Below are 24,372 nucleotides of genomic sequence, written 5' to 3'. Positions count from 1 at the left end.
GAGTAATGACCATTAAATCTGTCCAAAAGAAGCGAATAAAGGAACATTGCGTATAATGGAGAGAACACTCTTGCGCTTGTTTATATTACAGCCAAATCTAAATTGTCAACACATCACAGACGGATGTAGATTAATTGTTAAAGCTGGAAACGGGAAGGATCTGTCTGCGGTCACGTCACTGTCAAACCCCACATACCTGGGCAGGAGCACGCGGGGCGTTTGCGTACAGAGAGCAGAAAGATTAGGAAACGGGATTTATTTTTCTTTTTGAACCGGAGATGGGGGAATCTCCGGATCAGGACATCGAGAATCTCATTAAGGAGATGGACTACATCCCGGGTCACTTCCACCTGGAGCTGAATTTGAACTCCGAGCTGGAGCAACCTGAGCGGCTGCGGCGGAGGGACGGGCAGCTGAAGCGGGAGAGCCTGAGGCAGGAGGCACCGCTTCCAGCCCAGCGCTTCGCCCATCGCAACCTGCTCGGCGTCTTCGCGTTCCACCTGGACGAGTACCAAGCGGCCGAGGAGCTCTTCTCCAGCATTTGCCAAGAGGAGCCGGGCAACCTCAATGCTTGGGCCAACCTGGCCTACGTGTATGACCGGCTGGAGAGGGAAGGGCAGGCGGCCGGCTGCGTGGAGCGGCTGTCTCGACTCATGGGGCTGAAGCGGGGCGAAGAGGGCGAGGACGCCGAGTCCCTGCTCCCGCTCCACGCCGCCCGCTGCATAGCTGAACACGCCTTCGCCAGCGCGTTCGACGTGGGGCTGCAGAGCGAGGAAGATCACGCCTGCAAATTGCGCACAGCCATCGGGCTCTACGACAAAGCTCTGACATATGGCAGGGACCAGGTGAGCAAAACTCAGCCACCTTGCTCCACTCGGTGGAAAGTGCTCTGGCACAACCCAGGAGACCCGCGCAGGGTTTATGCGCTCCAGTCCTGATGCGGGGTATCGATCGAAATGCCAATTCCTTTCCTCACACAGATGCTGCTCGACGCACTCGGTTCCTCTAGCGGCTTGCTTGTAGCTCCAACAAACCACCCTCCCCCCGTTCATTTTCTATTTTAAAGAAGTTTCACAATAACAATCCGGGTAAAATGTGCATCACATTTCCCCACAAATACATCATTCATCCTCAGCTAAGTAATGAAACTAAACTCATTTAAAAAGTTCTGATTTTTTTTCAACCTGAAAGTGAGCTGCGAACTTTCCGGAAGGAACTGAATACGTACATCCCCGAGTAGGCAGTAGGAAACAGAGGAGAGAAGTTGGAATGATTAGATAACTTTTTACAATAGCTGGCATTGGCACGACTGGCCAAATGGCCTTCTGTATTGCGGTAATTGTGTTTATTGTCAGACTACACATGAAACAAAATGTGGCAAAGGGTGAATGTGAATGAGAGTAACCATAGAGAAGTGGAAGAGAGCTCATTCCTTGTCCAGCCATGTCGATGCTATGGCCAAGAAAGCACACTCTAGTGCCTCAACTTCTTCAGAAGGTTCAGGAGTTTCAGCATGCCTGTGATGACTCTCACCAGTATTTGCAGTTCCACTATAAAAAGCATTATATTTGGATGCATTCACAAACGAGAAAATATGCAGATGCTAGAAATCCAAGCAATACACACAAAATGCTGGAGGAACTCAGCAGGCCAGGCAGCATCTATGGAAAAAAGTTTCAGGCTGAGACCCTTTTTCCATACTTTTTTCTATAGATGCTGCCTGGCCTGCTGAGATCCTCCAGCATTTTGTGTGTCTGACTATTTGGATGCATCTCAGCTTGATATGGCAATTGCTCTGCTCAAGAGCAGAAGAAATTTCAGAGAGTTGTGAACTCAGCCCAGTCTGTCATGAAAATCTGCTCCCCACCATTGATATTGTCTATACTTCCCACTGCCTCAGGAAAGCAGGCAACATAATCAAAGCCCTCCCCTGTCATTCACTTTTATGCCTTATCCCTTTAGACAGAAGATACACATACTACCAGACTCAATGACAACTTCTACCCAACTGCGATAAGATGCTTTAGTAGACCGCTTGTACAATAATGGTAGACTCTTGATCGCTCAATCTATCTTGTCAAAGCCTTTGTCCTCTATTTGTCTGCCTCCACTGCACTTCATACATATCGGTAACACTATATTCCACATTTTGTTCTTCATTTTCCTTTTTACTCTCTAGATGTCCTGATGAAGAGTCTCACTCTCTGCCGTAGATACTGCCTGACCTGCTGAGTTGCTCCAGCATTCTGTGTGTGTTGCTTTAGCTATACTTCTGTTTGGAATGATCTGTCTCAATGACATGCAAAACAAAGCTCTCTACTGTATCTTGGCATACGTGACAATAATAAACCAATTACGAATAATTATTCTGCAGTTGAGGTGCAATCAGTGTTATAAACTTAAGCCTTGTGATGTATATTTAATAAAGTATTCTTGAGTTTTCACTGGAAACACACGTATTCCAGCAAGGTTGTGATGGGTGAAAGGCCAACATACTGTGTATATACAGTAGATGTTTTATAGTTTTATTTCTTTATTACAGATACCCTCAGAAGAAAAAAGGAGTTGGTATTTTACAATGGCCACTATGTACATTAGGTAAGGAAAACTAAAAATATCTTCACGTGACATGTCAGCACCTGTCATATTTACCTGTCTGCGCATGCCCTTCTACCTCTCCAATCCCACTGGTTCTTGTTCGTGGTGGCACCTGAATGAGTTTGGTTGTGAGACAATAATTTAATTTAATTTAAGGCAGAAAGTTTTAGCTTTCTTCTCTTGCTTTTCTTCTGGTAGACTGGATGGAATGTTAATGAACAAGGAAGCACCTGCTCAGAAACGCCTGCTGCCTTTCACTAGAGCTTTGGTGTTACTGCGGGAAGTGCTCAAGTCTGACAGTGCTGAATATCGAGGTAGCATAACATGCTGTATGCTAAGTAGTAAATTGACAGAGTATGGAAAGTCATATCAAAGTACCCTAGTAGATCTTTTATTAATTATATTGTTATTACTCCTAATAAAAGGAAACATCACAAAACACTGATAACATGAAACTCATTAATTATTACTTCTGTTTGCATTCATATGTCACATACTTTCCTGCTATTTGTTGGATCCACAGCTGATTAGATCAGGAGACAAAAGGCAAGTTGAAGAGTTAAAATAGTGGTGTCCTGAAGCACTTGGACACTCCGCTCTATATTGTTGGTGGGATGAGATAATGGCAAGGGGTGTTGGGTCCGGTCAATGAACTTGGATGTGGTACAGAAACAGGAGCAAAGTAAATAAACAGTTTGGCCTATAAGCACAAGAGATTCTTGAAATCCTGAGCAACACTCACACAAAATGCTGGAGAAACTCAAAGAGTCAGGCAGCATCTATAGAGGGAAATAGACAATCATTGTTTTGGGCCGGAAATCTTCATCAGGACTGGTTTATAAAGTTTATCCTATAAAGTGATTTATACATTACAAGTTTCAATTTCAATATGAGATTTCAGTATAAATTTGGCAATTGTGTAGTTAAAATTACCCTGTCATTTTATCCACTGGAATCCCACTGCCTTCCTACTGTTATAGGTGGAAATGGAAAGCAGATAGAGTCATAGAGTCATAGTAATCTACGGCACAGGAACAGCCCTTTGGCCCATCTAGTCCGTGCTGAACAATTTAAACTGCCTAGTCCCATCGACCTGCACCAAGACCATAGCCCTCAATACCCTGCCCATCGATGAACCTATTCAAACTTCCCTTAAACATTGAAATCAAAATCACATCCATCACTTGTAGTGGCAGTTCATTCCACACTCTCACCACCCTCTGAGCAAAGAAGTTTCCCATCATATGCTCCTTAAACATTTCACCTTTCATCCTTTACACATGACCACATGTTGGAGTCTCACCCAACCTCAGTGGAGAAAGCCTGCTTGCATTTACCCTATCTATACTCACCATAATTTTGTATATCTCCATCAAATCTCTCCTCAAACTTCTACATTCTAGGGAATAAAGTTCTAACTTATTCAATCTTTCTGTATAACTCAGGTTTTCCAGAACTTGCAACATCCTTGTACATTTTCTCTGTACACTTTCAATCTTGTTAACGTCTTCCCTGTACGTAGGTGACCAAAACTGCACAATACTCCAAGTTATGTATCACAAATGTCTTATACAATTCAGCATAACATCCCAGCTCCTGTACTCAATTCTTTGATCAATGGAGCCAATGTGACAAAAACTTTCTTTGTGACCCTATCTATCTGTGATGCTACTTTCAATGAATTATAGACCTGTAATCTCAGATCCCTTAGTTCTACCACACTCTTTAGTGCCTGACTAAAGTGCAACACCTTGCACTTGTCTGTATTAAATTCCATTTGCCATTTTTCAGCCCATTTTTCCACCTAGTCTAGATCCCATTGCAAGCTTTGATAGTCTTCCTCGCTGTCCAGTACACCCAATCTTGGTGTCATCTGCAAATTTGCTGATCCAGTTATTCACATTATCATCTAGATCGTTGATATAAAAGACAAACAACAATGGGCCAGCACCGATCCCTGTGGCACTCCACAGGTCTCCAGTGGTGGAGGCAACCATCTACTACCACTCTCTGGCTTCTCCCGCAAAGCCAATATCTGTAGGTTAGGATTTGCTCGGCTTCATATTGCTGAACCTCGAGGAGTTGCTACCCACCTGGGTTCCTGCAATTTGTGTTCCAGTTCATAACTGGTCCAAAACGGTAAGTGCATGACGACCTGGCTTTTCCAGGACTTGAGCCCAGAAAACCCCTTAATACATTTTTCTTTAAATAAACGACCAATTATATTTCATTTCTACTCCAGCCTGAATAGGAACATAATCTGTGTGTTGTATAACTACAATACATAGCTATAATTAGCTATATTACATAATTACGTAATACTTAGCTTTACATTAATACATAGCTATTATTTCCAAAGTGAGAGAATCTAATGCTGTCTGCCGTTGGCTAAGCCCACCCTGTCATGTTCAGGGTTCCAAATACATTTTGCTTCATGTTGCTGAAAGTGAAAGTTACTGATGTTGCGATGTGCAAAACTGTACAATGGGAACAGAGTAACCAGGGAAGATAATTCTGGACCTTGGATTGCTAACGTGAAAACAGTGTAATTATTGCATTGGTATTCATTAATGCAATATTATGTGGGTGTATTCAATGTGGATCGGGGGAAATGGTATTGATATAGAAATAGAGCTGGAAGTGGGCAAAAGAGCTTCCAAATCTTCTGCTGTGGAGAGAGCGAAGAGCAGAAAGTTCCTTGATCTGCACATACGGATGATCTAACTGGACCCACAACCTCCTCACTAGTGAAGAAGGCACAGCAGTGTCCACACTTTTTGAGGAGATTGAGGTGTACAAGGCCTCCTGTCCCCATTTGAACAACTTTCAACAGGAGCACTATCAAGAGTGTCCTGTCTGGCTCCATCATTGTATGATATGGAAGCTGCAAGGCATTGGACCACAAGACCCTGCAGTGGACGGTAAAAACCGCGGAGAAGATCATCGGGGTCTCCCTCTCCTCACTCCCTCTATTGGTGACATATACCAAGAGCGTTGCAGATGAAGGGCCCAAAGCATTGTTGAGGATCCCTCCCACCCATCCTACTCTTTAACCCACTACCATCAGGAAGGAGGTACAGAAGCATCAGGATTAAGACTGCCAGATTGGATAACAGCTTCTTCCCTCAGGCAGTGAGACTAATGAACACCCTGCCACCACCGAGGTCTCGTCACTAGGACAGCAAGCTGTTTACTCTACTGTTTCCTGTTTACCCGTGCTGCTCTTTACTACATGCATTTTGAATTATATGTGTCAACTTATTTATAGAACAGTATTTCGGTTTATGTGCTGTGTGTGATATATGTTGTGTGGATGTACCGTGGTCTGGAGGAATGTTGTTTCATTTGGTGGTACTGCGCATATGTACAGTGGGATTACAATGAACTTGAACCTGAACTTGAAATTCATACAATCAAAATTGATGGAATATGAATGTATACTTGTAATAGATGGTTTTCAGTGCTAGGAAAGTTATTTTTCAGGTAATTATCAGGTATCACATTGTTCTTCTGAAGCAAGCTCTTGGGATTGAGGAAGACTTGCATCTCTTCTAGTTTTATGGGTTCTCAGCTGGTTGATGCGGCCGGTGTGGGAAGCATGAATGTTTCTATAAATGGGGCAAGAGGTGATGTGCTTCCTTTTCCACATGTGTGAGGCTTCTGTGCTCTCTGGTGCTCATGGTGTTGAGGTTCTCAATATTATCCCAAGTGCTCCTTATCTACTTTTAGCAGTTCAGAGGTCCCTGGAATTTAGTACGTGTGGCTTTTCCACAGAGGAAAACCTGCTTTACATTCCTCTGCCTGCTTTTTGAACTTTTCCCATGAGGAGTCTGGTATTGGACACATGAATGATGTGGCTTGCCAAACTTTGCTAGTGAATGTAACTAGAACCTCAGTGCTGGTGACATTGTCCTGAGAGAGGAGACCAACGTTAGTTCCATGATTCTGACAGTGAATTTGGAGCAAACTGCAGAGAGAGCATTGGTGTTATTTTTGAAATGCCTTGAGATGGTTGCTGAAGATATTTGACAATCTGGAAGCACATGAGATGTCAGGGATTACTGGTGCCTTGTAGACCATGAGCTTCATGCTAGGTCTGTGTTCTTGTCCTTTGAATATCCTTTTCCTTAATTGACCAAATGTTGTGCTGGCACAGGGAAGCTGGAGGTGAATTTCATCGTCAATGTCTGTCTTTTACTGAGAGGTGACCCCTGAGGTATGGGAACAAGTTCACATTTTCCATGTCTCACCATCAATGTTCCCTCCAATTTGTAATGACCAGTGTGCACAAAAATCTTGTGCTGTGCAATTTTTTGCCCAGTGACAACATGTGCACACTGAATTTTTAAGTGTAAGTCACCCTGAAGCTATTCTAAGAATAATAAACCACCAAGTCTAGTTTGTTGTTGATTGTTTAAAAGAAATAAAATAACTGTCAATAAGAACTTTGATCTTCTCTGGGTTTGATCGTTTTCACATTTGTTCATCTGCACTCTCACAAAACATACATAGCAGGCCTGTAGTGGGTAATGAAGGATTTTCTCACTGAAGCTTTTGCACACCATACATATGTGATTTGCATACTAAATGATGCTTTAAAAAGTCAAGTTTCCAAATACCACTCCACTTCTTCCCACTTGCAAATTCTCCAGCAACTTTTGTGTCTTGTCAATACATGAAAATAACACCAGTTTCTGTATTGTACATAAATATTTCTCTTAGCTGCACCGTCCTGACCTCATGAGCTTTTGGTGCAGGAGTTTCTACTGCTTCATTAAGCCATTCCGCTTTAAATGAACTTGTAGTGTTCTCGCTCAGGTGTAAGAGAACGCTGAACTAAACACCGAGGTAAACCGTAGTCAATGAAAACAGGATCGCAGTAAGATTAACCGTTTACTGTTCACTCTTCCACATTAACGTATGGTGAAAACTGTTGATAAAACAATACAAGATTTGTACAGTATTTGTTTCCTTCTTGATATCACATTTACATCGTAAATACTTGCAAAAGTAAACTACAACAACTGCATTACATTAAAATGCAGCATACAGTCAGAATCTACCTACGCCATTGACTGCTTTAAATACACTTCAACACCAACTATCCCAACTCTTTAACTAACGAAAGCATAAACCTTATCAACCGTCATTACTTTTAACGGAATCAGCGTTAACATTTTAATTCAACATATCGATTATCTCATGAACTTACGGCATTGCTTCACTATGTTTCTAATGCGTAGAGAGACAACTTTTCTTGCGCTGATCTTGCACATGTGAGCCCCCTCCTTCCCGTTTCTCCAAACCGGTATTTTCCCACAAGACGCGGCGAAACCAGATGTGACGTCATCGCATGCCGCAATATATCACAGACAACGAATTTATTTTAAACAATCCTAACTTTAACTAAAAAATGCTAACAAACGAATTACTAAGCGAAAATATTATAAACTAAACGAATGCCATAAAGGCAACACAGTCCCTGCTTGACCTTCGTAAGGTCACAATGAACATAATACAAAACTTCAGTCTCTAAATCAGTCCTTAGGCAGAAGTAGAATGACTTCTGTAACTGGCCTTTGGTAAATTTTCACATCGCCTTGGTCGGTAGTTTTCAACTCGACCTTCCTGACATGTCCATCCCTACTGGGGAATGTGGCAGTGATTCTGGCCATTGGCCAGCTGTTGCGGGTGATTTGCTTGTCTCTGAGCAGGACTAAATCTCCAACTTGAAGATTCCTGCCGGGTTCTGTCCACTTTTGTCTGTGTTGCAACAAAGGTAGATATTCCTGTCTCCAACGAGACCAGAACTGATTTGCCAGAGCCTGGACCTGTCTCCATTGCTTTGTGTACAAATCCTTATCAGAGAAGTCCCCTGGTGGAGGGGGGGCTCCTGCCTTCTGCGTAAGGAGCACTGATGGCGAGAGTATGAACGGGTTTTCCGGGTCAGAAGACACAGGTAGGAGTGGTTGTGCATTTATAATGGCTGTGACCTCTGCCATTAGTGTGCACAGTACCTCGTGGGTCAATCGGGTGCGTTGCTGCAGAAACATTGAATCGAGGATCCTTCTGGCGATACCAATCATCTGCTGCCATGCGCCTCCCATGTGAGAGGCGTGTGGTGTGTTGAACTCCCAGTTGCATCCCTGCTGACTGAGGTACTTTTGCACCATTTTGTCCATCCCCAGCTCCTTTGATGCTCCAACAAAGTTTGTGCCGCAATCAGACCTTAACTGCTTTGCAGGGCCTCTTAGCGCAAAGGAGCGCCTGAGAGCGTTAATGCAGCTGGATGTATCCAAAGATTCGATGACCTCAATGTGCACCGATCTTGAACTCATGCAGCTAAACATAATGGCCCACCGCTTGCTCTCTGCTTGTTCTCCTCTGGTACGTCTCGTAGTGATAGTCCAGGGACCAAATACGTCGAGCCCCACATATGTAAAAGGAGGACAGGCTTCAAGGTGTTCTGGTGGGAGGTCCACCATACGTTGAACTTCCAACTTGCCTCGCAGTTTCCTGCAGGTTACACATTTATGAAGTACTGAATTGATCAGTGTTTTACCTCCCAAGATCCACAGTCCCGCTGCCCTTATTGCTCCTACCGTCAGGTGACGGCCCTGATGCTTTACCTGTTCATGGTGATGGCGAGTGAGCAGTAAGGACACATGGCTGTCTTTGGGCAGGATTACTGGACTCTTTTCTGCAGCTGGAAGTTGGGAGTGGATTAACCGGCCTCCAATGCAGATGATATCGTTCTTCAGGATCGGGCTGAATTTCCTCAAAGGGATGTCCTTTGGTATTGGTTTATTAACTTGGAGAGCTGAAAACTCCCCTGCAAAAGCCACTCTTTGAGTTGCTTTAAAGATGACGTCCTTTGCCTGGGCCAATTCGTCCACAGTGCGAGGTAAGTTACATTTGTGCCATCCCCTACATTTACTGTTTCGGGATGAACGTTTGTGTGATCTGGCCATGTGAATGAGGAACGCAAGTCCTCTCACTAAAGAATGCAAAGTGGAGAACCATTGAAGGCGTTCGTTAATACGTATCGATTCTTCGAGGTAGGTGGCTCCTGTTTGTATTTGCAGCCGAATTTCCGAGTCTCTTTCGGGTTTGATCAGCTCAAATGTCTCGCTTATTTGAGTCTTTTCCGTTGGTGGCTGATACAGAAAGGGGGGTCCGGTGAACCAGGATGTCTGAGCCAGGCGGGATGCAGGTAAGGATCTCGATGCATGGTCTGCAGGGTTATCCTCGGTACGTACATAATGCCATTGTTCGGGCTTTGATGACAGGCGGATACGTTGAACTCTATTATGAACATACACGTAGAAGTGTTTTGATTCGTTATAAATATAACCAAGCACTACTTTGCTACCTGTGTAGAACTTGATATCGTCCAACTCTAGGTCTAGCTCGTCCTGGATAAGATCTGCCATTTCCACAGCCTGGACAGCTGCGCACAGTTCAAGCCTTGGAATTGTCAGCTCGGACTGAGGAGTGAGCTTCGCCTTACCAGTTACAAATCCTACTTCAACTTGACCATCCTTCCTGACCACTTTCAAGTAAGCCACAGCACCGATGGCCTTGGTAGACGCATCCGAAAAAACACACAATTCTGTGTGCGCTGCCTCGGTGGGTGAGGTCGCAGTGTACCTACGTCAGATATGAAGCTGTCTTAGATCTTGAAGTGAATCTCGCCAAGCCTCCCACTTGCTTAGCTTGTCTTCCGGTAGGGTGGTATCCCAGTCAGAGAGCTCAGAGGTAAGTTCTCTGAGAAGGACTCTTCCTCGGATCGTAACTGGTGCCAATAGACCCAAGGGATCGAAAACACTGTTGACAGTGGAGAGAACTCCACGGCGGGTAAATGGCTTGATCACAGTCGGCACGGAGAATGTGAATGTGTCAGTCGTAATCTCCCAGAGGAGACCCAAGCTCCTTTGTGTGGGTATGGTTTCTCCGTCTAAATCTAGGTCTTTGATTGCCGGAGCACAGTCATCGTGTGGAAAGGCCTCCATTACTGCCTGACAGTTTGATGCGAACTTATGCAAGCGGAGGTTTGACTCAGCGAGTGAGGCTTGTGTACATCGGAGCAGATCGATTGCTTCGTCTTCTTTCTGTAGCGATATCAAGCCATCATTGACATAGAAGTGCCTTTCTACAAACTTAACGGTGTCGTCGCCATGCTCCTATGCTCTTCGCAGCCCATAGATGGCCACGGCAGGTGATGGACTATTGCCGAAAACGTGGACTTTCATCTGGTACTCGATGACTTCCTTGTTAATGTCATTGTCCTTGTACCATAAGAAACGGAGGAAATCGTGATAGTCCTCCTGTCCTAAGAAGCAATGGAACATCTGCTGGATGTCCGCTAAGATTGCGACCTTTTCCTTCCGGAAGCGCAGCAGGACCCCGAGAAGGGTATTGTTTAGGTCGGGGCCTGTAAGGAGCATGTCATTAAGGGAGACACCAGCGCACTGAGCATTGGAGTCAAAGACCACCCTGATCTGATTGGGCTTTTGTGGGTGGTAAACCCCAAATGTTGGGAGGTACCAGCACTCCCCGCCTTCCCTCAGTGGCGGTGCTACTTCAGCATGTCCGTTAGCGAAGATCTTCTCCATAAATGCCACGTATTGTTGCTGCATCTCAGGTTTCCTTTTCAGGGTTTTCTGCAAGGACGTGAACCGCTTGACTGCCTGCTCTTTGTTGTTTGGCAAGTGCTGGCGTGGTTCTATGAAAGGTAGTGGGGCGACCCAATTATTTGCTTCATCTCTGAAGACCTTGATGTCCATTATTTCTAAGAAAATGGTGTCTTGTGCTGACGGAGCAAGTTTATTATCATGCTCAGTTTGAGCGAAGACTGACTGACCCAGCGTCTTGTCGGTTACTTTACATTTGTTAAAGCCTTGTCGTGCTTCCTTGATACACATGAAACTCGTGCAGGGTTGAAAAATTGAATGGCGGCCACTCTCTAGCACATTGGTCTTGAGTGTGTTAACTGTTGGTTTGTGTACGTTGCCAAGACACACCTCTCCTATCACCACCCAGCCCAGATCCAGGCGTTGCACAAAGGGGGCGTCGTGTGGTCCGTTGACCTGCTGCCTAACCTTGTGTACCCAGAGAACATCTCTTCCTAATAGCAGGAGTATTTCTGCTTTTGGATCCAGCTCTGGGATGTGCTTGGCGATGTGGTGGAGATGTGGTTGGTGTAGCACCGCACTTGGCGTCGGGATCTCAGTGCGGTTATTCAACATTTCATTGCACTCTAAGAGTGGAGGGAGACAGATGACGACTTTACCATCCAGGGACTCGATCTGGAAGCCTTCTACCTTTCTTCCATAAGTTTCCATGCTGCCCAAACAAGTTCTAAGGTAGTATGGGAACTGATTACTCTCAATGTGGAACAAGTTAAAGAACTCTGGGCTGACTAGTGAGCGATTGCTCTGATCGTCCAGAATTACATAGGCTTTGATGGCCTTGTCTTTGGCTCCCTTAGGATACACCTTATTGAGGCAGATCTTTGAACAAGAACGGCTTGACTGAGCTTGACCGCAAACTTCTGTACAGCTTGAGCTGACAACAGTTGTCCTGGAGTGAGCCTCTCCCTCCCTGCTATCCTGTTGTGGGGGTGAAGGAGCGTTGTCGGTTTGCGGTAACGGGCCGGGATGCATGGCCCCATCGTGATTAGTGCTATTACATTCCGGGCACTTCAAGGCAATCGTACACTCTCTAGCAAGGTGAGAGGTCGAGGAACAGCATTTAAAACATATTCTTTTTTCCTTGAGAAGGGCCAACCTCTCTTCAGGGGTTTTTCCCTAAACGTTCTGCATTTTTTGAGGGGGTGGGGTTTGTTATGCAATGGACAATTCTTGCTAGGGTCATTGTTAGTTGTAAAGGCTTCAGTCTTAAGCACTGAGATGGGTTTATTAATGTTGAAATTATTCGAAGGGGATTTATCTGGCTTGGTGTAAATTGTACTGCTTCCTGGACCCATGAGGCTAGGGTCGTTTCGCTTCTTCGCCTCCTTGCACACAAACCTAGTGAAATACTCAAAGGGAGGAAATCGACCTTTGTGGTCTTCCTTGACCTCTGAGGCAACAGACACCCACCTTTCCTGCAGCCCAAATGGAAGTTTGTACACGATTTGTCTAATCCCGGATGGAGTATCTAGGTATACTAGACCAGTTGAGTAGCCATCTTCTTTGGCGCCTTGAATCTCCATGAGTAAATCTCCGAGCTCCCTTAACGTAATGTGGTCCCTGGCTGACACCTTAGGAAAATTTTCCAGACGTCGGTATAGTGCCGCTTCAATAATTTTGGGGGCCGCATAGCCCTCCCGAAGTCTCTCCCATGCTTTGCTTAAGGCTAGCTTGGGGTTGTTGATGTACACTGAGCGTATGCATCTCACCTGTTCGCATGATTCTTTTCCCAGCCATTTCGCCATAAGATCCAACTCTTGGGTTGCTTTGAGCTGGACTCCATCAATAGCGTTGGTGAATGTGGAGTACCATGCATGGTAATTTTCAGGTTTATCGACAAACTGGTATAGTCGTGAAGTGACGAGATCCCGTCGTGCTAAATACTGTGCCATGGGTTCGACTGCACGTGGCATGCAGGCTGGGGAAATATGTTGGCGGGGATATGACTGAGGGCGTACCGCACACTCACCGCAGAAATCCACACCAGGCTTACTTCCCTCACAGGAAAATAGCCACTCACAGGAGACCTTGCCCACGCCCAGGATTACGGCTGCACAGGTGGAAGGTCAACTGAGGAAGATCTGTACCAGCAAGGCGGCTGGACCGGATGGAGTTTCCCCACGATTACTGAGGGCCTGTGCGACTGAGCTGGGAGAACCACTACAGCGCATCTTCAACATGAGCCTGGAGCAGAGAAGAGTACCCAGACAGTGGAAAACATCCTGTATTGTCCCGGTACCGAAGAAACCACAAAGGAGTTGAATGACTTCAGACCTGTTGCCTTGATGTCGCATGTTATGAAGACCATGGAGCGGCTGATAATACAGAATCTGAGGCCACAAACCAGGCACGCCCAGGATCCTCTTCAGTTTGCGTATAAGGAGAAGGTGGGAGTGGAGGATGCTATCACGTATTTGCTGCACAAATCACTCTCTCACCTAGAGGGGGTCAGTTGTGCTGTGAGGATTACATTCCTTGACTTCTCTAGTGCCTTTAACACCATCCAGCCCAAGATCTTAAGGCACAAACTAACGGAGATGGGAGTAGACTCTCACATGGTGGATTGGATAGTGGACTACTTGACAGATAGACCTCAGTATGTGCGGTTGGGAGACTGTAGGTCTGACACGGTGGTCAGCAGCACAGGGGCGCCGCAGGGAACCGTACTCTCTCCGGTCCTGTTCACCCTGTACACATCAGACTTCCAATATAACTCAGAGTCCTGCCATGTGCAGAAGTTCGCTGATGACACGGCCATAGTGGGGTGTGTCAGGAATGGACAGGAGGAGGAGTATAGGAAACTGATACAGGACTTTGTGATATGGTGCAACTCAAACTACCTGCGTCTCAATATCACCAAGACCAAGGAGATGGTGGTGGACTTTAGGAGATCTAGGCCTCATATGGTGCCAGTGATCATTAATGGAGAATGTGTGGAGCAGGTTAAGACCTACAAGTATCTGGGAGTACAGTTAGACGAGAAGCTAGACTGGACTGCCAACACAGATGCCTTGTGCAGGAAGGCACAGAGTCGACTGTACTTCCTAAGAAGGTTGGCGTCATTCAATGTGAGATGCTGAAGATGTTCTATAGGTCAGTTGTGGAGAGCACCCTCTTCTTTGTGGTGGCGTGTTGGGGAGGAAGCATTAAGAAGAGGGACGCCTCACGTCTTAATAAGCTGGTAAGGAAGGCGGGCTCTGTCGTGGGCAAAGTACTGGAGGGTTTAACATCGGTAGCTGAGCGAAGGGCGCTGAGTAGGCTACGGTCAATTATGGATAACTCTGAACATCCTCTACATAGCACCATCCAGAGACAGAGAAGCAGTTTCAGCGACAGGTTACTATCGATGCAATGCTCCTCAGACAGGATGAAGAGGTCAATACTCCCCAATGCCATTAGGCTTTACAATTCTACCACCAGGACTTAAGAACTTTTTAAAAGCTATTATTAATGCTTTTTGAGATAGTGATTTAGATGCATATCATATTTTTTACTGAGTTAAGTATTGTATGTAATTAGTTTTGCTACAACAAGTGTATGGGACATTGGAAAAAAAGTTGAATTTCCCCATGGGATGAATAAAGTATCTATCTATCTATCTATCTACATCTGTTATGGAATTTGCTGTTCTGAATTCGGTCTTTGCCTCTCTTCTCCCCAAATCTGGTAAGTTTGGTGTCGAGAAGTACTTGTCATGAGCCCTTTCATTCTTGAATTCATCGCGGAGTTGCAAGGGTAAATTGTCTTCCTCAGATGGATATGATGCAATCGGGCCTCTCTGAGGCTCCTCATGACATGGGATGTTACCAAATAAGTATGGGGAGGAAGAACGAGTCTTCCAGTCTATTTGAGATTGGACATAGTCGCTTGTGCGTTCCAATCTGATCTTTTCTGAAGTAGATTTTATGTCAACCAGATCATGCATTTCTTCAGCATCTTCTATGAACTCTGCTTCCACCCTGGCAGCTTCTGCTTCTCATTCTAGCGTCAGCACTTCTAACTCTGTCGCTATCCTTGCCCTTTCCAACTGGTTTTTGGCTTCTCTGGCAGCCTTTTCCATTTCTCTGGCAGCCGCTTCCCTCCGGTTTTCGGCTTCTCTGGCAGCTGCTTCCTTCTGGTTTTCGGCTTCTCTGGCAGCCGCTTCCTTCTGGTTTTCGGCTTCTCTGGCAGCCGCTCCCATCTTCAATTTTGCTTCTTGTTTGGCGTAGCGCACTCGCACCTTGGCGGATTCTGCTTTAGCTCTTGCATGGGTGGCCTTACTTGATGATGCCCTACTGCCCCTGTCGCTGGATGGCAACGACTTGATGCTGGATCGAGTTGTCATTGCAGCACTTGAAACACCTGATAATGCCGCCTTTTCACTGTAGTGTTCTCGCTCAGGTGTAAGAGAACGCTGAACTAAACACCGAGGTAAACCGTTGTCAATGAAGACAGGATCGCAGTAAGATTAACCGTTTACTGTTCACTCTTCCACATTAACGTATGGTGAAAACTGTTGATAAAACAATACAAGATTTGTACAGTATTTGTTTCCTTCTTGATATCACATTTACATCGTAAATACTTGCAAAAGTAAACTACAACAACTACATTACATTAAAATGCAGCATACAGTCAGAATCTACCTATGCCATTGACTGCTTTAAATACACTTCAACACAAACTATCCCAACTCTTTAACTAACGAAAACATAAACCTTATCAACCGTCATTACTTTTAACGGAATCAGCGTTAACATTTTAATTCAACATATCGATTATCTCATGAGCGTTGCTTCACTATGTTTCTAATGCGTAGAGAGACAACTTTTCTTGCGCTGATCTAGCACATGTGAGCCCCCTCCTTCCCGTTTCTCCAAACCGGTATTTTCCTACAAGACGCGGCGAAACCAGATGTGACGTCATCGCATGCCGCGATATATCACAGACAACAAACTTATTTTAAACAATCCTAACTTTAACTAAAAACTGCTAACAAACGAATTACTAAGCGAAAATATTATAAACTAAACGAATGCCATAAAGGCAACACAGAACTTGCAGTTCCTTTGCACTTCAAGCTGTTTGCTTCTTTGGAATTCGACATAGTGAATCAACAATTTCTTCAAAAAAAACAGTATAAATAAGCCAGTTCTAAAATCAGCAGACAAATCACTGCAAACTCCACATTGTCAACACCGTCCGCGTCAGAAACCAGAAAGGGGAAAGTGATTGTGTATGACCATTATCTATATTTAACAAGCCAACAAGGTAGAGGGTGACAACCTTTTGTGCGCAGTTTCCTTTGTGCACCAGTAGCACACCATAGAGGGAACGTAGCTCACCATGAACCTTATTGTCAGGGTTGGGAGGGTTGATTGTATCATAGGGGCAGATTGTTAGAGGACCTTGGCCTTGCCGCTATTGTGTATAAGGCCATTCCTCTCATACTTCAGTGAACTAGCTGATGGCACCATGGGGTAAACATTGTCTGCATGCTACAGCTCGAGTACTGACCTAGATTATGGAGTGTAGCTGCTGTAGTTCTGAAGATTTGTAGCACTCCCACAAGAAGTTTATAGGAGGTGAAATGCAACACAGTGGCACGAAAGACTGAAAATATTGTAATGAGGATTCCTAGACAGCAGTAATCAAAAGTTAACATTTAATAAGCTTAGTTCATATCAAATAATGCTAATTCACCTACGTATGTTATACCATGTATTAGATTTCATGGTAAGCCAGACAGGAAATTGACATTAACCAGCCAGTGAAATGCATGATGAGGAAGCCAATGGAGGAGCAGCACATCTTTCATATAAACTTATGAAAGGTATACAAAATGATGTGGTGTACGATTAGGGTAAATTTAAGCAGGCTTTTTTCCACTTGTGTAGGGTGAGACTAGAACTAGAGGTCATAGGTTAAGGGTGAAAGGTGAAATGCTCAAGTGGAACCTGAAGGGGAGCTTCTTCACCCGGCATGGGGAACAAACTGGAAGCTGTGGATGTGGGTTCGATATCAACATCCTAGAGAAATTTGGATACGTAATGGATGGGATGGTTATGTAGGGCATATTGAGGTAAGTTAATAGTCTGCACAGACTAGATGGGCTGAAGGGCCTGTTTCTGTGCTGTCGTGTTCTATGACTCTAAACCTTTGGATTTCAGGCATTTGCTCTTGCCTAAAGTTTCCACAGCATCTGCCCACCAAGACATGGCTGGTTCTGTTAGCCTCACCATCAGCTGGACAGCAATTTAAGGCAAGTGTGTGACATATGATACATGCAACTACAATGGAAAAATATAGTTGTCTGTAATATAAATAATTGTGGACTGTTATAGATCATTTGTAAAGCTGGATAATTATTTTCTGTTATACCTGTGGACTTAAATTATAAGCAGCCAATTTCCTTTCTGCGGGTGTTCTCTTTTTTCCAGCTCTTGCTTGGTGTTATCTGGGAATGATGTTGAAGCGGGAGGACTCGTTCCCTGCGACTCCAATGGCAATTTATGATTGTGGCTTTTCTGGGACTGATCCGCTCAACTGTTATGGACAGGTTAGCTTTACCAGAGTTAGGTACAAGAAATTTTTTGCTTGAGACATTTAAAATCACCAATTTGTTGACGGAGACAGATAAAAGGAATGCAGCTCCTACAAAAGAGGGGAAATTCTTTCCCTGCACAGTAGAGTTTCAATGTCCAAAAAACATTTCGTGATTCAGCTTGAATTAAAAGGAAGTTCCGCATTAAATATGGTTTATTAGATGAAGTGTTCATAACAGGATCTTAATCAAAAGGGGGAAATTGAAAAATTGTGTTGGAATTTGTTCAAGTTCAAGTTTATTATCAACTGTCTGTACATATATACAAGCAAATGAAACATTTCCCTAGACCATGGTGCATCCACAAAATAAATATCACACACAGCACATAAAACAAAATATCATCACAAATAATTCAACAAAGTACAGGTAGTGTGAGATGAGACTAACCAATTGGTCTTAAGCCATTGGTGAGTTTTGGGTTTGCCTATCCACACCAGTAAAGACTGGACCCAGCAGTATCTGTGGAGGTAACCACTAGTTTGGCTCACTGGGCAAGGAGGCAGACCCAGCTAAGTGCTGTGGAGTGTTTAGAGCATGATGAAGCACTAATGAGGTCACGGTCATCCACTGGATCTGCGTCCATCTCCTCTGTCTTGGACTGGATACAGAGAGACTCAGATGCGTGAGTGAAGTCAATGTTGCACAAGTCTTCCCCACTTTAAATCTTTACGCAGGTCACTTACGTTATCCATCCTTCCCATCCCAAACTAACCCAGTGAACCGGTTCATATATATTGGCAACATACTGTCGTAGAACATTGTCATTGATGATGAAATAAATGCCAAGATCACCAAAGCAAGTGTAGCATTCGGTAGACTTTATACGAACATCTGGAACAGAAGAGGCATAAGTTTACAGACAAAGCTGAAGGTCTATAGGGCCATAGTACTTCCCACTCTGTTTTACACTGGTGAGACATGGATAGTGTGCCAATGGCATGCCTAGAAACTAAACTATTCCCACAAAGTCTGCCTCAGAAAGCGCTTCAACATTAAGAGGCAAGACAAATCTTTGACACTGAGGTACTTACCAAGGTGGGTGTGCCCAGTATCTACCCTATCCTGGTGCAGCCCCAGATACCCATAGTGCATATGCCAGACTATCGGCTGCCTAAGAGACTGCTTCACAGTGAACCACAGAATGGAAAGCGTTCCTATGGAGGCCAAAGGAAGCACTATAAAGACACCCTAAACCTTCACTAAAAGCCTTTGGCGTCAACCCAGACACATGGGAACATATTGCCCATGATCGGCTGAGTGACCCTCCATAAGGGTGCAGTGACACGAGGCAGAAAAAGTCAATGTAGCCGAGAGATGTAGGCTGGCCAGGAAAGCCCGAGCCAGCGACCCCCACCCCAATGTGGCTGCCACCTTTTGTTCACACTGCCAAAGTTCATTTAGTGCATGGATTGGCGTCTCCAGCCATCTGTGTACTCACAGACCAGTCCAGCCCCTACAAATTATGGATGGCTAGACTGGTTCTCATCTTTGCATGATGGATGAATGAGAGAAATGGTGAACAGCTCGCTGTCCTGGTGGTGGGTGGGGAGAAACAGAGTTGGGGGTTCCCCACAAGATGGGATCGACCAGGAAGATGTTTGAAATGGCATTCTGAAAGATTACAGCCAAACGGGACCTACAGATTCTGATGAGGCTACACTCTGTTAAAAACACCTTCTAACAGAGGTAACAACCCTTAGAGATACACTCCTCCTGGGAGCCAGGCAGTAGCAAAATGCACCATGGCTACGGTGAAGTAAAAAGAGGAGGCAGCAGGTTGAGCGGGAAAGGGCCTCCAAGCATAGTTTAAGAGAACTAAGCCTTCTTGTTAGTGAAAAGAATGGCAGGCTATAGGCTCATTGTGACAGAATGGGGCCTGGAGGCATGATACGGTCAAAGAAACGAGGGCCTGGCAGAGGACAGCCCCAACTGTCTCCACCAGGTGTGAGAATCCCCTTTTAGTTGAACAATGCACAATCAAATTTCACAAGGTGACCTAGAACTCCATGGACGTTTACAGTAGAAGAGCAGGGGCAACGATCTTTCTGCAGAATGTCACATATCTCAGTGACGACACCTTAGAAAGTCTGAGCCTGCCAATAAGTTGCTCACCAGTGTGTTTGGGGTAGGAGGAGGCATCTTCTGAGAGTAGGCATATTGCAGATGGGTATGTCTCTGCCTCCAGCCTCGACCCATCCTGTATAACCTGTCATACCATAAAAAAGACCCAAGACATGGCAGATCTGGAGCAACAAACAATCCTCTGGAGGAACTTAACATGTTGAGCAGCAACTGTAGGGGGAAAGGAATCATCGATGTTTTGTGTCAAAACCCCTTATCTGGTTTGAAGCACTCCTCTATCTTGAAAACAGATAGAAAGTGATGTTTAAACAACTCTTAAAATAGATACATCTAATTTCCTTCTCTTTGGTGAATTTTCCAGGCTATTGAAACAGCAAAAACAGATCCGCTTATTTTGAACCGTCTTGCCAAAGTTTTTCATTTCCTTGGGAAACAGGACATGGCAATTGGTATCTGTAACATGAGCCTGAATATTGTACCAGACCCGAAGTCAAATTGGCAAGCTTACAGCACGAGAGCGAAGGTATATGATTCCCAGTATTATCAATGTTCATGGGCGTGTGATAGGTAAATGTGATGCGTAACAAGTCAGGCAAGAAGGTATAGTACCTAATGCCAGGAAACACTGGCACCGCTGGCATTGTCTGGTCTAATTTCACCTGGAAGTGATCACTAACGTGACTGACTCCGACACCTTGGAAAGGATTTTGACAGTGGAACTGCACAATTTATGATATCTTTCCATCTGCTCTTGAATTTTCTCATCATCTTCCTCCCCCGGCCTTACCCTTCACTCTTTCAGAGACCTCCTACAGTATTGTAAGCATCTGCAACTGGATTTTGATGAATTGGGGAGTGGGTGAAAATGGCCAGCAGGATTAACATATGAATGCGTGAGGTAACTGATTGCTGATGGCTTGCTAGCCAAAGGTCAGGTAAACAGAAAACTGAAATCACAAGAAATCAAAAACAGACACTTCAATTCCACAGACCACTCCCACTCCGGTATGTCTATCCATGGCCTCCTCTACTGTCAAGATGAGGCCACACGCAGGTCGATGGAGCAATACCTTATCTCCCGCCTAGGTGGCCTCCTACCTGCTGGCATGAACATTCAACTCACAGACCTCCGTTGATACCCCTGCCCCCCCCCCCCCCCCACTTACCCCATCCCTATCTATAATTTTAGTCTGGTTCTCTTTTCCTCCCCCCAGCCCTACCTTTCTTTCTCTTTTATTTCCCATAATTCTCCACCTTCCCCCTAGCCCATTTCCCTCCAGCCTATCACTTCCCAGCTGTCTACTTCATCCCTCCCCCCACTTCTTATCCCCCCTAGACTATCCCATGTTACTTCACTCCTGATGAAGGGTTTCGGCCTGAAACGTCGTCACTACCTCCTCCCATAGATGCTGTCTGGCCTGCTGAGTTCTGCCAGCATTTTGTGTCTTTAAATCAAAAATAGAGGTTGGTAATTGGGTTTTAGAGAAAAGAAATGAGGAAGTGAGATTAAGTAAGGATTTATGAGAAAGTTAAATGGGAGGCACTGGGGTACAGGAAGCTAATGTTACCCTCAACTGATGAACAAATGAGATGGGATGAGAGTTTGCAAACTGCAGAAGATTTAATTCTGTTTGCAAAGTGTGCTCTTGCACTGTATAGTTTTACTTCCACTGATATTTTTACTTGTCACATTTCTTTCTCCAGGTTTCTATAAAACAATATATTCAGGACCTCGAGCGTGTTAAGATGGGGCAGAGTGGTGTGCCAGACAGACAGCTGCTAACCAGAGCAAAAACTGATTTGGATTTAATATTGCTTGTCTGCCCCTGTCTGAAAATTTACCTGGACCTGGGGCAGGTGAGCACTGACATTTCACATTTCAGTTTTTTCCCAGTTGTGGCGGAGAGGCACCAAGATCGGCGCCAACAGGATCTATTTTAATTCACTCACTGACTAGTTAGGATGAGGTTACAACTTTATTCCTTGGAACGTAGAAGATTGAGGGGAGGTTTGATAGAGGTAAGCAAAATTATGAGAGATATAGGGTAAATGCAAGCAGGCTTTTTCCACTGAGGTTGGGTTGGACTACAACTAGAGATTAAGGCTGAAAGGTGCAAAGTTTAAGGGGAACATGAGGGGAAATTTCTTCACTCAGAGAATCGTGAGAGTGTGGAATGAGCTGCCGGTGCAAGAGGTGCATGCAAGCTTGATTTCAATGTTTAAGGGAAGTTTGGATAGTTACATGGATGGTAGGGGCATGGATGGGTATGGTCTGGGTGCAGGTTGATGGAACTAGGCAGTTTAAATGGTTCAGCAGAGATTAGATGGGCTGAAGGGCCTGTATCTGTGCTGTACTTTTCTGTGATTCTATGATTGCCCCTTTCGAGTACTTTATAGCCTAATCCATTCAGCTTGAGCAAGCCAAATTGATGGGGCGTAAAATCAGATGGATTGTGAGAAGTTCTTAAACCTATCTTATCTTGCTGGTGAGATTATATAAATTCTGTGACATGAATGCAGAATTGAGAAACCATAAATTAATAATAAAAAAATTGAAATTTGCCACTGCTGGTGGCTGAGACTATTATTATGATTAATTAATAGCAGGCAGAAGTACTCCTGCAAATAAGTACCTTAAAGTGATAACTAACAAATGCTATTCATAGACTGTGATCTACTCACGTGAACTCCCTGATATCCATTATTCCGGGTAATTTCATTGTCTCTGATGGGAGAGTAACCTATTTCTGTTTTGTTGACAGGTATATTACTACATGGGTGTTGATGCTGTGCAGGAACTCCAGCCTGTGGATGAAAATGCTCTGAACAGAGCCTTAGTGTTTTTTGCTAAAGCAATGGAATATGACCTTGGAGACGCTCTGCCTGAGATCCATTTCCTGAGGGGAAAGTGCTTACAGGTCAAAGGTGAGGAACACAATGCAGTTGAATGCTTCAAGCGGGCAATCGAACTGGATGATGTAGGCTCCCAGTTCTCCGAGAGCTTCCGTCATCTCATGGAGCTGTTGCTGTCACTGTTCACCCAGGGAAGCTCCAGTGAGGAGACTGTAATCCAGGAGGTGGAAGAGTGGATGGAAAAGGCTGAGGCAAAGTATCAGACGAAGAGGGTCAAACAGGAATTGCGCGCTGTGTGTCGAAATCATATGCCAAAGATCCTACAACTCTCCAGGGCTATGATTACAGCTGGGAAGCTGCAACTTGTAAAGTTACTGCTGGAAATAATGAGCTCTGAACATACCTGAGCTAATAAATACTTGAACAAAGTAGTGAGTTGTGAGACGACCTTCTCCGCAAGTCCACATAAAGGCAGTATTTGATCCTGATGGGCTCGTGTCAATTCTCTCTGCTTTTTATGGCAGAAGAAACAAACTCTGGATGGCCTGCTAGCTAATTATAATCTCATGTTTCCACAATCATTTTACCTTTCTGATGAGTGAGCAGCAAAATGTTTCATGCTTCTGGGATATAATGTCTTGAAGAAGGGTCTCGGCCCGAAACATCAACTGTTTATTCATTTCCATGGATGCTGCCTGACCTGCTGAGTTCCTCCAGCATTTTGTCTGCGTTGCTTGGGATATAATGCATTCAAACTACCTCAGCACTGTGTTACATTCAAACTGAGTCAATACAAAATCCTGAATAGGTAGAAAGTTAAAATAAAACTTGACCTCAGCCTCCCAAAGAACAATTTGATTTCTGATAAAACTGATACAGTACTAAGTTTTGTTATTCACATCTAATGAAGAGAATGGATTTGAAATGAAATAGGAACAGGCATGATCTGTACGTGCTCAGAGCATGACATGGAACTTTGATACTTTTTGTGTCAACCTACAATATGAGGGTTGATTGATAAGTTCGTGGCCTAAAGTAGAAGGAGTCAATTTTAAACAACCTAGCACATTTATTTTTCAACATAGTCCCCTCCTACATTTACACACTTAGGCCAGCGGTCGTGGGGCATACGGATCCTTCTTTGTAGAAGTCTGCATCTTGGATGTCCAGAACAGGGGTGATTGATAAGTTCATGGCCTAAGGTAGAAAGAGATTAGTTACTAACTTCAAACTTTCTGCATAATCACTCAAAGAGTTGAACTGCACGTGGATGTAACGAGAGCGTCTTGGACCTCCAGGTGGTCCACAGCAGGGATGATTGATAAGTCCGTGGCCTAAGGTAGAAGGCGATACAGCTTTCGTTACATGCACATGCAGTTCAACTCTTTGAGTGAAAATACAGAAACTTTTAAGTTAATAACTCACCTGCTTCTACCTTAGGCCTTAGAACTTATCAATCACCCCATGCTGTGGACCACTTCTGGAGGTCCAAGACGCCGACTTCTACAAAGAAGGGATCCGTATGCTCCACGACCGCTGGACTAAGTGTGTAAATGTAGG

General features: G+C 44.5%; 1 protein-coding gene across 2 annotated transcripts; it reads left to right on the top strand.

Moving 5' to 3' along the window:
- The first annotated feature begins 233 nt into the window (after positions 1 to 233).
- ttc22 (tetratricopeptide repeat domain 22) lies at positions 234 to 23,904 on the top strand. Of its 2 annotated transcripts, XM_073062392.1 has the most exons (8): positions 234 to 845; positions 2,543 to 2,598; positions 2,797 to 2,912; positions 17,711 to 17,829; positions 20,321 to 20,482; positions 21,664 to 21,816; positions 22,722 to 22,884; positions 23,004 to 23,110. In XM_073062392.1, the coding sequence occupies exons 1-8, from the start codon at positions 279 to 281 to the stop codon at positions 23,015 to 23,017; spliced, it is 1,350 nt and encodes a 449-aa protein (XP_072918493.1). In that variant the 5' UTR covers positions 234 to 278; the 3' UTR covers positions 23,018 to 23,110. The 2 variants fall into 2 exon arrangements, with proteins under 2 accessions (XP_072918493.1, XP_072918492.1); XM_073062391.1 differs by having other exon boundaries at positions 22,722 to 23,904.
- The last annotated feature ends 468 nt before the right edge of the window (positions 23,905 to 24,372 follow it).

Source organism: Hemitrygon akajei, chromosome 12, assembly GCF_048418815.1.
Source record: "Hemitrygon akajei chromosome 12, sHemAka1.3, whole genome shotgun sequence".
In the NCBI taxonomy this organism is placed as follows: domain Eukaryota; kingdom Metazoa; phylum Chordata; class Chondrichthyes; order Myliobatiformes; family Dasyatidae; genus Hemitrygon; species Hemitrygon akajei.
The sequence above is the reverse complement of the archived record's forward strand: the minus strand, read 5'-3'. Positions and strand labels throughout refer to the sequence as shown.